Source organism: Rhinopithecus roxellana, chromosome 5 (genome assembly GCF_007565055.1).
Source record: "Rhinopithecus roxellana isolate Shanxi Qingling chromosome 5, ASM756505v1, whole genome shotgun sequence".
Lineage (NCBI taxonomy): Eukaryota > Metazoa > Chordata > Mammalia > Primates > Cercopithecidae > Rhinopithecus > Rhinopithecus roxellana.
The window spans coordinates 15,027,782-15,040,898 of NC_044553.1; the positions used below are offsets into that span (position 1 = coordinate 15,027,782).

The 13,117-nt window shown below is 46.0% G+C and overlaps 1 protein-coding gene across 2 annotated transcripts; it reads left to right on the forward strand.

Moving 5' to 3' along the window:
* Positions 1–753: 753 nt before the first annotated feature.
* DACT1 (dishevelled binding antagonist of beta catenin 1) lies at positions 754–11,898 on the forward strand. Of its 2 annotated transcripts, none has more exons than XM_030931452.1 (4): positions 754–1,413; positions 3,607–3,739; positions 4,472–4,627; positions 8,836–11,898. In XM_030931452.1, the coding sequence occupies exons 1-4, from the start codon at positions 1,069–1,071 to the stop codon at positions 10,713–10,715; spliced, it is 2,514 nt and encodes an 837-aa protein (XP_030787312.1). In that variant the 5' UTR covers positions 754–1,068; the 3' UTR covers positions 10,716–11,898. The 2 variants fall into 2 exon arrangements, with proteins under 2 accessions (XP_030787312.1, XP_030787313.1); XM_030931453.1 differs by having other exon boundaries at positions 8,947–11,898.
* The last annotated feature ends 1,219 nt before the right edge of the window (positions 11,899–13,117 follow it).

The window sequence follows — 13,117 nt, forward strand, 5'->3', positions numbered from 1 at the left end:
CACAGCTATTTAGGGGTGAAACTGGGATACAAATCCAGACAGTCTGATTTCTGAGTCAGAGCTCTTATTGTAAACGCAGACTAAGTAATAATAAAAGCTCAAACAAAAAACCAAAGCGCGCACGCGCGCGCACTCAAATCGTAGGCTTGTAAAAGAATCGATGCAGCCTCTCGCTATACAGCGACATCCTCCTGCCTAATTTTAAATGCCGTCCATCGTTAAGACTGACGTTAAAAAATTAAAACGATAACAAAACTTAACAGCTTTAGAACAACATTGCATTATGCTCTGCCTTTAAAAAGCGGAGTTAAGGAACCAACCCCACGGTGTCTGTGAATACACTCGCAATACCTTGCGTGGGAAGTGAAAGAAATCTAACTTGGTGTGAGTGGAAATGAGGAGTGGCCATGTGGGGAAAGGGTTAAGACTGTGCTGCAACTTGGTTGAGTTTCAGAAAGTTCTCCGGAGAGCCCAACTGCCGCGTCCCGTCGCGGCCCCTGCCTGCGCGGCCGACTGTAACAGGATGCTGGGGCTCCAGGCGCTCGCCCCGAGCTTTGGACGACGGGAAAGAGCCAATGAGGAGCGAGGGCAAAATCGGGTGCAGTAAACCCGAAAAGGGGGCGAGGAGGCCGGCGAGGAGAGCGGGGGAGGAGGCGGGGAGGGGCGGGGAGGGACGAGCGAGGAGGAGGCGGCTCTGAGGGCCGGGCGGCGCGCCTGACAGAAGAGGGGAAGCCTGGGGGCGCGAGCGTCGCAGCCGAGGGGCCGGCGCGGGGAGGCGGGCGCCAGGCGGGGGTTTGTAGGGCCGCCGCGCGTGACGTAGCGCCGGGCAGGGCGTTATCAGCTGCCGGGCCGCGGCGAGGGACGCGCAGCGACAGCGGACGGCGCCGCCCGGGCCGGGACGGCAGCAGCCGGCTGCCGCGCGCAGGACCCGAGGGCTTCTGGCAGCCGCCCCCGCCAGCGCCGCGCCCCGCCCGGCATGAGCCCACCCGCGGCCGCAGCCCTAGCGCCCTACTTCTCCGCCTGGGCAGCCCGGCTGCGGTGACGGCGCTCGTTGCCGGATTGGGGGCCATGAAGCCGAGTCCGGCCGGGACGGCGAAGGAGCTGGAGCCTCCGGCGCCGGCCCGAGGCGAGCAGCGCACGGCGGAGCCCGAGGGGCGCTGGCGGGAGAAGGGCGAGGCGGACACCGAGCGGCAGCGCACCCGGGAGCGGCAGGAGGCCACGCTGGCCGGGCTGGCGGAGTTGGAGTACCTTCGCCAGCGCCAAGAGCTGCTGGTCAGGGGCGCCCTGCGCGGCGCCGGAGGTGCAGGGGCCGCTGCGCCCCGCGCCGGGGAGCTACTGGGGGAGGCGGCGCAGCGCAGCCGCCTGGAGGAGAAGTTCTTGGAGGAGAACATCTTGCTACTACGAAAGCAATTGGTAGGTCATGCCCAAAGGTGGAGCACGGCTGTCCCTGCCCCGGGGCTGGAGGTCGGGCAGGTGGCCTGGGGCGGGCTCGAGGTTAACTCTGGCTGGGGAGATGCTCGCTGTTATGGGACGCCCCCGCCCGCCCCATACCTCCCTGAGCCCCATACCTCCCTGATCTCCTTTCTGAGTGCCCGTGGCGCGTGGGCTGCCGACGCCCACGCGTTTCAGGCGTGTGCCCGCTTTGTGTCTGGCGACCTCGCGCGGATTACGGGAAGGGGGTGGCCGCTCTTCCCTCCTCCTCTGCCTTCGGGATTCTTGGAGTCGCCTAGTTCTGACCTTCGGTCTCCTTAGTTAGATGAGTATAAGCCCCCTCCCCAGAGGTTTGCAAACTCCCACTTAAAATACCGTTTTATTTGGAGGTTTTCTTGGCTTCATCTCCTCCCGCCGAGAGGGGCCAAAAGCCAAGGAGGGGGTTTGTGGCGTGCTTAACTGTCCAAGGCCGAGTTTTACGATTACACTGGAGCGCCTGTAGGGAGCCGTGCCTCTCCGAGAGCTCTCCCCAGCATGCCAGCTTTCACCCAGGCTGGTGCTTAATTTCAAATAGAAGCCCTTTGTATAAGGTAGCTCAAACTAGATGGAAATGATGGAAATTTGGCTGGAGACTGTGTCCCCTCCTCTCATATTTTATACGTTCTGCCAGCTGTGATTGGTGGTGGAGGTGGGAGAAAAGAGAACCTGCTCTCGGGAAGCATTAATCTTACTGGATTTCTGTCAGTGTCTCAGTCATTCTATGCAGTCTTCATTAGTGGGGAAGAAAAAGAACTTTGTAGCTTAATGTATTGATGAACAGCTTTTGACCCCGCCTCAGAATAATGGCGGCAGCTTTGTTTTCTTTGACATTAAAATGTAGTTTTGGAAACAGCAAACGTCCTCACCTGACCAAGTGATACTATCCAAACTAGACACATGCCGGGTAGTGGCCCTCCCACAATAAAGTGGTGATGCTGTGCGGTTGTCGTGTGTTTTCGTGTATTATCTCTTTTCAGATCATTTCTTTTCTCTGTGTGTTTTCTTTTAAGCACCCAAATGCTTTTACTTGATAGGTTCATTTTTCCTGAAGAAATTAGTTGTAGCAAACAAACATATGGTTTATGTCTCCAAGCTTTTTAAGTCAAAAGACAAGAGGCATAGATATTCATATGCATGTGCGTTGTAAGGATGTACACTGTGGTTTGTGTAATATCTCTGTTTTGGTATTTTACTCTGCTTCTTTGGTCACAGACCTGATTCCTGTGTAACACTGATTTGAGCCAGTTCTCACTGGTTATGGCTGGTGACTTTTACCTTTTATTATCTTGTGCAATTGCACCTTTTTGTCTGCACGAATCTCAAGATTGTAATTGTGCATTCCTATTGTCCGCTTGAGGGGAGCAAAGCAGTATGTCAAGAGAATTCCAGTCCAGTCAGTGTTTATAGTACTATTTTCATTTATAGACTTGGCATTCATGATTTGAACCAGATGCTTTTTGAGTTCTCCTGTTTTTCCAGCAATAGGAAGCACTAGGTGGCAGTGTGAGTTAGCACAATCCATCTGTCACCTTTGGAAACCCAGAGGCGTTCAAATCTCGATGGGCCTTCCCATGAGGGTTTTGGATTCTGCCAGCTCACATTATACTTGGCACTGGCTATTAGTATTAGTTTCTCACTTTCAAAGGCCCTAAGACTGATTAAACCCCACACAGATACTAATAGAAAACAAAACTCTGCAGGCCAAGACATTTGGCCAGAAAATCTCACCTAAGATTATAACGTATTATAGGAAATCTGTTACTCTCACTTCAAATTAAAGAGTCTACTGTGAAGTATTGTTTTTTAAAAGACTGCTTATACACCAGATGATTTAAAGTCTCAGTCCATTTTTCTTGTCCCTACCTATAAAAAGTCAGTTGTATATATTAGTTGAAACTAAAGTCTTGTTTTTATGAAGAAACTTTATATCACCACAAAATGTGAGAAAGTAGAATTAAACATAGGACATATTCTTGAATTCTTGAAGTCTTTCTTTACTTCAGGTCATCCAGTAAAATTTTGGTTTTCTAAGTTTTAGTGAACTCTTCAGATGGGTAATTTGAATCCTTAGAGTAGACTTTCTGGTTCTTATGTCACCCCTGTATGTTCATGTTTCCTTTGTTTCTTCCTAATCAGAATTGTTTGAGGCGAAGAGATGCTGGTTTGTTGAATCAGTTGCAAGAGCTTGACAAGCAGATAAGTGACCTGAGACTGGATGTAGAAAAGACATCTGAAGAGCACCTGGAGACAGACAGTCGGCCTAGCTCAGGTGAGTGATTGAGCACAAGGACAGAATTCTGCACTCTTGAGTTATATCTCAGCCCCTTGTGGTTAACATTCCCAGACCTGCAAATGGCAATGGAGTTTGTTTCCAGTGCACAGAGAGAGGATAAAAAATAAAATAAAAAAAAAGTAGTCTGCCATTCAGTTTCATTGGAATAAGAGGGAAATAAACTCAAACAACAAAATTTTTAGTAATGAGATCGATGTGACTGGAGTCCCCCGAGTTTAAAAATAAAAGCTATTCAAATTTCTGCAAGAGCTGCCCTCCTTTGAAACTTGAGTAAGTCAGAACTGGGCTAGAAAATTAGTCACACTTCAACTTCCTGAGAGCACTTCAAAAAAATTGTTTTCTTTTAAACCATTGGCTCCTTAAATAGATTTTTCTCTTACTATTTTTCTGAAACAATCATGATAAAGATGAGGCTTGACAGATCTAAGTTTCTTTCCTTGGACATCTTCAAAGGCGGGGTCAATGAGTAAGGTCAGTTTGAGGGTGAGAGTAACTCTGAAATGTACCCCTGGTTATGGACTCTGCCTTTTCCTAAGAATTGTTTGAAATAAGACCATAAGATTAGGACACTAAAGTCCAATGAACCAAAATTGGCCAAAAAAGAAAACAAAAAAATCTTTCCCTAAGTGATTATTCATTTTCCTTTTAAGTATGAATATGCATTATTCCTTGACATGATCTTAATTCCAATGGTGTTTTTATTTGTAGGGTTCTATGAGCTGAGTGATGGGGCCTCAGGATCCCTTTCCAATTCCTCTAACTCGGTGTTCAGTGAGTGTTTATCCAGTTGTCATTCCAGCACCTGCTTTTGCAGCCCCTTGGAGGCGACCTTGACTCTCTCAGATGGTTGCCCCAAATCTGCAGGTAAGAATTTTTAGCACTGATAGAAATTTTTAATTGGAAGGCGTCAAGGGCCCTTGAAAGGTTATTTGGCTCCAGCACCTTTCACTGGTGGAAAAATGAAGGTTAATCAATTTGCAGCATTTAGTGCCATACTTACATCTAGAACTCATAGTTTCATTTAGGTGAGTATCTAGAACTATTCCAGTACCCTTTGGGTGCTACTTGGTTATATATTCTGATAGCAGCAAGACAGTTTATCTCTAGAAATCCTGTCCCAATACTGTAGGTCTTGAGCTCTGTTTCCGAGCTTTTGCTGTTAACTTGTCTGTATTTTTCTTTCATTCTGGAACTGTTTTCTTCTTTTAATTATTTAAAGCTAAAACTCAGCCAGGTACAGTGGCTCACACCTGTAATCCCAGCACTTTGGGAGGCTAAGGCAGTTGGATCACTTGAGGTCAAGAGTTCAAGACCAGCCTGGGTTGGCCTGGCACAGTGGCTCACCCCTATAATCCTAGCATTTTGGGAGGCCGAGGTGGGTGGATCACTTGAGGTCAGGAGTTCAAGACCAGCCTGGCCAACATGGTAAAACCCCATCTCCACTAAAAATACAAAAATTAGCTGGGCATGGCGGCACATGCCTATAGTCCCAGCTACTTGGGAGGCTGAGGGAGGAGAATTGCTTGAACCCAGGAGGTGGAGGTTGCAGTGAGCCAAGATCGTGCCACTGCACTCCAGCCTGGGTGACTGAGAGAGACTCAGGCTCAAAAAAAAAAAAAAAAAAAAAAAAAAAAAAAAAAAAAAAAAAAAAAAAAAAAACCCAGCCTGTACAACATGGTGAAACACCTTCTCTACTAAAAATACAAAAATCAGCTGGGTGTGGCAGCATGTGCCTGTAATCCCAGCTACTCGAGAGGCTGAGGCAGTAGAATCGCTTGAACTCTGGAGGCAGAGGTTGCAGTGAGCCGAGATCTTGCCACTGCACTCCAACCTGGGCAACAGAGTGAGGCACCATCTCAATCAATCAATCTAACACTCACATTAAGTTAAATATGTCCATCAGCCTGGCCAAAAACTGGTTGGCACTTCAGGGTGCAGTGGCCCCTTCATGTTCTCCAGAATGTTCTGCATGATGGCAGCTTGTTTTTTCTTTTAGTAAGTGGGTGCCCACATGCCATTATTCCTTATTTTGGGACATCTTTGCAATGACCCCCAGAAGGAATCATGCTATTGTACTAGAAGAGTTTCTGCATTTCCAGTATGTGTCGCACACTGTGCTGGACTCTCTGTATACATTTATCTCCACTGAATCCTCCCAGTAGTTCTGCACAGTACAGGTCTTGTTAGCTCCATTTTATGTATTAAAAAAATGAGGCCTAGTAAGGTTAGATATGTTATTTAAGGCTCTATAGATAGTGAGTGGCAGAGGCAGAAGTTAAGCTCAGGCCTAACTGCCAGGTCCATGTTTTTCCATCATCCCAAGGGAATTCAGAAATTGTTGTTTTCAAACTTCTCATCTAACAGAAGAGGAATTTTGGCTTATAAGCCATTTGTCAGAGGTTCTCCATCTGCTGAATGGCAGGGTTGCTGCTGGAACTCAAGACTCCTTCCTTAGTCCTGTTATATTGTGAATTCTTGTAAAAGAAAATATGAAGATTAGAATTGCTCTGGGTGCTGGCACAAGTCATCACTCTCCTGGTTTGTCTGTGTTCTCCACTTGGGTATAAGCCTGAATTTTTGAGTCCAGGCAAGGCAGACAACACTGAGCAGCTGAGGGAGCTAACTGGCTGGTGTCTTCGTATCTGTGTGTTGTCAGCAGCAATCATTTGGGGAAGCACAGAACTGTGTTATCTAGAGGGTCTGGGCCTCAAGTTCATTGGTAATTACTCCCCTTCATTCCACAGATCTGGTTTCAGAGGGAAACTTTATAAACCCATTAAAGGCACTTTGGTTTAGGTTTTCCTTCAATACAGACCCGTGCTCTTCCAAATGCCACATCCTCACATAATTGAGACAGTTGCACCAGGCCTTGGGGGCTGGGATATCTGTTTTGTTCAACTCTAAAGAGGGAAAAGGGATGAATAGTGAAGTGTTTGTCAGTGTGGCTTTAAGTAAGGCAGAGATAGGGCTTAGGTTGCTGGGGGAGGAAGGATGGGGAAGGATGTTATTAGCTAGATGTTTCCTTTTAGAACAAGCTCTTTATTGAGGGGAGGGTCATGTGGGTGGGGACATGGCACTTTTGTTTTATTATATTTTCTTTACATATCATCTCTGGGTCTAGACTATTTTTTCCCTGAGACTGCTAATTATCATTGAAGTTCATGGAGCTTTCTCAACATAGAATCAGGCACATGTAGATTCTCAGTATTTGAATGAATAAATATAATGGAGGACAAATTATTACTGATAAACTCAATTTTAATTTTCTCATAACTGAAGGTCATTACAAGGATTTGTTATTTATAATATTCACCAATTTAAGAGATCAAAATCATTTAAGACAGCAAGCTTGATTTTGTACTTTGGCATCTACATTTTCAAGATATGGGAAATTTATCCATTAATATTACCACTCAATCTTTTAAAATCTTACCAAGAATTCTTTATCCTATTAAAAAAACAACATTTTTGACAAGTGGGAAATTTATCCATTAATACTACCCACTCAGTCTTTTAAAATCTTAAATCAAGAATTCTTTATCATATTTAAAAAATAGGTTTTAAATTGAAATTTTTTTAGAGAGAGATGGGGTCTCCCTATGTTGTCCAGGCTGGTCTCGGACTCCTGGGCCTAAGCAATCCTCTGGCCTCAGCCTTCCAGGGTTAGGATTGCAGGCATAAGCCATCATACCTGGCCCCTGTTTTATTTTTTTAGCTTCACTATTGAAAATATAAGGCAATTATTATTTAAATCTGATACGTTTTTACTGAAGTTTGATTGGTTTCCATCTCCTTTCAATTGACAGTTATATTTGAATGAATGTCATTAAGAATTAGGTTTAAAAAAACACAAAATGAGGAGAAAGCCTACTGAACGTACAGTTTATCCTAAAGAAAGCCAGGAATAGAACACAGAGGGGAGAGCAGCCTAGAGAAACCGTGATTCAAAACATTTTATTTTTCCCAGTTGTAAATGCAGTACGGTTATGATTGAAAATTCAGAAAACAGAAAATAAAGTAAATATCACTTGTTCCTTATCATACTGAAATACTACTACTAGAATCTTGGTGTGCTTCATCTCAGATTTTTTTATTTGCATACATATGATCATAAAATAATCATATTCTAGTATTATATCATTATTTTCACTAAACTTTAAAGTGTTTTCCCTCTATGATGCAGCAGTTTGAAAACATTCTTTTTTTTTTTTTTTTTTTTTGAGGCGGAGTCTCGCTCTGTCGCCCAGGCTGGAGTGCAGTGGCAGGATCTCAGTTCACTGCAAGCTCCGCCTCCCGGGTTTACGCCATTCTCCTGCCTCAGCCTCCGGAGTAACTGGGACTACAGGCGCCCGCCACATCGCCCGGCTAGTTTTTTTGTATTTTTTTAGTAGAGACGGGGTTTCACCGTGTTAGCCAGGATGCTCTCGATCTCCTGACCTCGTGATCCACTCGTCTCGGCCTCCCAAAGTGCTGGGATTACAGGCTTGAGCCACGGCACCCGGCCGACTGAAAACATTCTTAATGGCTGAGTATTTTTCCTTCAGAGGATATATCATCTGCTGTCAAAACATTTGTTAAATATTTCACCCTCATCCAGTAGCAGTAATTACATGTCAAATGGTAGGGCAGCATTTTTTTTTTTTTTTTTTTTTTTTTTTTTTTTTGAGACGGAGTCTTGCTCTGTGGCCCGGGCTGGAGTGCAGTGGCCGGATCTCAGCTCACTGCAAGCTCCGCCTCCCGGGTTTACGCCATTCTCCTGCCTCAGCCTCCCGAGTAGCTGGGACTACAAGCGCCCGCCACCTCGCCCGGCTAGTTTTTTGTATTTTTTAGGAGAGACGGGGTTTCACCGTGTTAGCCAGGATGGTCTCGATCTCCTGACCTCGTGATCCACCCGTCTCGGCCTCCCAAAGTGCTGGGATTACAGGCTTGAGCCACCGCGCCCGGCCAGGGCAGCATTTTTTAATCCTTGGCATGCTCTCTCTACCCATGGATTTTTCATAAAAATTGGCCGAAGAGTCAAGCTGGTGCTGACCAATTCATTTCTTCAGAGTGTACCTTTAAATGTTTTTCAGATCTCATAGGATTGTTGGAATATAAAGAAGGCCACTGTGAAGACCAGGCCTCAGGGGCAGTTTGCCGTTCCCTCTCCACACCACAATTTAATTCCCTTGATGTCATTGCAGATGTGAATCCCAAGTACCAGTGTGATCTGGTGTCTAAAAACGGGAATGATGTATATCGGTATCCCAGTCCACTTCATGCTGTGGCTGTGCAGAGTCCAATGTTTCTCCTTTGTCTGACGGGCAACCCTCTGAGGGAAGAGGACAGGCTTGGAAGCCATCCCAGTGACATTTGCGGTGGATCTGAGCTAAATGCCGTCAAAACAGACAGTTCCTTACCGTCCCCAAGCAGTCTATGGTCTGCTTCCCATCCTTCATCCAGCAAGAAAATGGATGGCTACATTCTGAGCCTCGTCCAGAAAAAAACACACCCTGTAAGGACCAACAAACCAAGAACCAGCGTGAACGCTGACCCCACGAAAGGGCTTCTGAGGAACGGGAGCGTTTGTATCAGAGCCCCAGGCGGTGTCTCACAGGGCAACAGTGTGAACCTTAAGAATTCGAAACAGGCATGTCTGCCCTCTGGCGGGATACCTTCTCTGGACAATGGGACATTCTCCCCACCGAAGCAGTGGTCAAAAGAATCAAAGGCCGAACAAGCCGAAAGCAAGAGGTTGCCCCTGCCAGAGGGCTGCCCCTCAGGCGCTGCCTCCGACCTTCAGAGTAAGCACCTGCCGAAAACGGCCAAGCCAGCCTCCCAAGAACATGCTCGGTGTCCCGCCATCGGGACAGGGGAGTCCCCTAAAGAAAACGCTCAGCTCTCAGGGGCCTCTCCAAAAGAGAGTCCTGGCATAGGCCCCGCCCCGCCGCAGGAGAACAAAGTTGTCCAGCCCCTGAAAAAGATGTCACAGAAAAACAGCCTGCAGGGCGTCCCCCCGGCCGCTCCTTCCCTGCTGTCTCCAGCTTTCCCGGTGGAAGAGAGGCCTGCCTTGGATTTCAAGAGCGAGGGCTCTTCTTCCCAAAGCCTGGAGGAAACACACCTGGTCAAGGCCCAGTTCATCCCGGGGCAGCAGCCCAGTGTCAGGCTCCACCGGGGCCACAGGAACGTGGGCGTCGCGAAGAGCTCCAGCCTGAAGCACCGCGGCCCAGCCCTCCAGGGGCTGGAGAACGGCTTGCCCACCGTAAGGGAGAAAACGCGGGCCGGGAGCAAAAAGTGTCGCTTCCCGGATGACTTGGATACAAATAAGAAACTCAAGAAAGCCTCCTCCAAGGGGAGGAAGAGCGGGGGCGGGCCCGAGGCTGGTCTTCCTGGCAGGCCCGCGGGCGGGGGCCACAGGGCGGGGAGCAGGGCACACGGCCACGGGCGGGAGGCGGTGGTGGCCAAACCTAAGCACAAGCGAACTGACTACCGGAGGTGGAAGTCCTCGGCCGAGATTTCGTATGAAGAGGCTCTGAGGAGGGCCCGGCGGGGTCGCCGGGAGAATGTGGGGCTGTATCCCGCGCCCATGCAGCTGCCCTACGCCAGCCCCTACGCCTATGTGGCTAGTGACTCCGAATACTCGGCGGAGTGCGAGTCACTGTTCCACTCCACCGTGGTGGACACCAGTGAGGACGAGCAGAGCAATTACACCACCAACTGCTTCGGGGACAGCGAGTCGAGTGTGAGCGAGGGCGAGTTCGTGGGGGAGAGCACAACCACCAGCGACTCTGAAGAAAGCGGTGGCTTGATTTGGTCCCAGTTTGTCCAGACTCTCCCCATTCAAACGGTAACGGCGCCAGACCTTCACAACCACCACGCAAAAACCTTTGTCAAAATTAAGGCCTCACATAACCTCAAGAAGAAGATCCTCCGCTTTCGGTCTGGCTCTTTGAAACTGATGACGACGGTTTGAGTGACATCATTGGTGTAGAAAGTGTCTTTTTTTTTTTTTTTCTAGTTGCCAAAATAAAAAAGGTGGTGTTTTCACTTTTGTATAATACTTTAATGGAATGCTTTTTTAAAAAGATAAAACCAAGGTAAATTATTGTTTCATCTTCATGTATGGACGCTAGTGCCTTTAATGGAAGGTTAAGAATGTTTTGCTAGTTAGAAGTAAATATTGAGGTTTTAATGGTGGTGATAGTGAGTTTTGTGGTACCAGCTATTTTTTATTTTAATCTTTCTGAGCATCTGGCAAGGTACAGGTTTTGATGTTCAAGTTTTATTGGGATAAGACCGTTTGATCCCAAGGTCAGGTGGATGGAATTTTTGGATTTATATTTGCTCCTTGAGTTTTCAGGGCAGTGTCTCCATGAGGGTTTTCCTGTTGAGGGGCACCACATACAATAGTGTGAAGTAGGTACGAAGGGCAGTCATTGTATTCTATAGTTTTTTATGTAGTCTACATTTCTCAGATATATGCCCATTCAGATTTATTCTCAGAACGGTTTTTTTTACTAGACTCATGACTTGGAGGCCAGACCTTAAATCCAGAGATGGCAGCCTGGATAGGGACCTTAAAAGGATTCACAAAAACTTTTGCCACACTTGGTGCCTAGGCCCTGTTCCTAATAACCCCTTCTAGGGCCGTTTATCCAACATTTTGATGCCTTCTTTTCCCTCCCTAATTTGTAGCCAGTCTAACCCTTCATTCCTTGGAGGATTTACTTTTGGGATAAAATTTTGGTGCTTGGGCACAGAGACATTCACTATTAATGAAGTAACCCTTGGGCATGACTCCAATCCCAGAATTGCTCACTGAGTGCTATGCCACCTAAGCATTGACCTGAACATATTAGTGCAATCCAGTCCAGATTGGACCGCTGATCCTATGTGGAAGGGCTGTTTTTTAAGAAAAAATTTTTGGTAAACAGTATTGTGTAAAATTGCTTTTTGTATACCAATATATGCATGTTTTGTGCATGAGTAGTACTTGTGTTGATATTCCTGTTGATGTTAAATTACTATATAATATAAACAGTATGTGTTTTTATATATCATTGTGTAAATTTAATATAACACATATGCAGTAATAAACGATTTGTTTTACTGCTGTTAAGTTTGTTATTTCGGTATAAAACCAGATGTTTACACCTATAAATCTTGTGCTGGTTATTGGTGTTATTTGTGAGATTTATATTAGACCTATTCTAGCATTAGAATATCATGCGCAATATAGATAGGTTTTAGTATTAGAATGGACGATGAGCAAGCAAATGAAGGAAAGCAGACAACTTCTAGTTAAGGTACTTTAAAATTTAAGATACATTTTATAGGTGTCATCTAAGGAAAATATTTTTGAAAATAATCCCCTCTCCCAACTTTTTATTACAAAAAATCTCAAACATGGAAAAGTTGATAATAACTCTATGCCACCTAGATTCAACAGTTGCCAACATTTTGCCATGCTTGCTGTAACTGTATTTATGTATTAGGTTTAACTATATTACTGATTTTTCAGGTCAAAGACAGATACTATAATAGCAATCCTCCCCTCTCCCTACCCCACACTGATAAAATATTTTAAAGTAAATTTCAGGTATCATGGTATTTTCTCTCTAAAAAGCATACATTACTCACATTACCCAAGAACAAGGAAATTCTCCTGTATACCCACAATATCATGATCGCACTTAAGGAAAATCAGTAGTAATTCATAATATCAAATGTTTATATGGAAAATTTCCCAATGTGTTTCAAGAACTTTTAATAGCGGCTTTCTGCCCTCCTACCTCCCTTACAAAGCAGGATTCAGTCAATGTCATGCATTGCATTTGGTTGTGGGTTGTAGGTTTCTTTTTAGAACAGTCTCCCCACATTAAACAAAATATACTAGGTTTTAATTTATTTTTTGAGACAGAATCTCACTCTGTCACCCAGGCTGGAATGCAGTGGCTTGATATTGTCTCACTGCAACCTCCACCTCTCAGGTTCAAGCGATTCTCCTGCCTCAGCCTCCTGAGTAGCTGGGATTACAGGTGTGCACCACCATGCCTGGCTAATTTTTTTGTATTTTTAGTAGAGATGGAGTTTCTCCATGTTGGTCAGGCTGGTCTCGAACTCCTGACCTACCTTGTGATCCACCCGCCTTGGCCTCCCAAAGTGCTGGGATTACAGGCGTGAGACACCGCGCCCGACCTATTTATTTATTTTTGAGATATACTCTGGATCTGTCCCTCAGGCTGGAGGGCAGTGGCACAATATTGGCTCACCGCAACATCCGCCTCACAAGTTCAAGTGATCCACCTCTGCCTCACGAATACCTGGGAATACAGGCCTGCGCCAGCATGACCGGCTAGTTTGTACTTTTTGTAG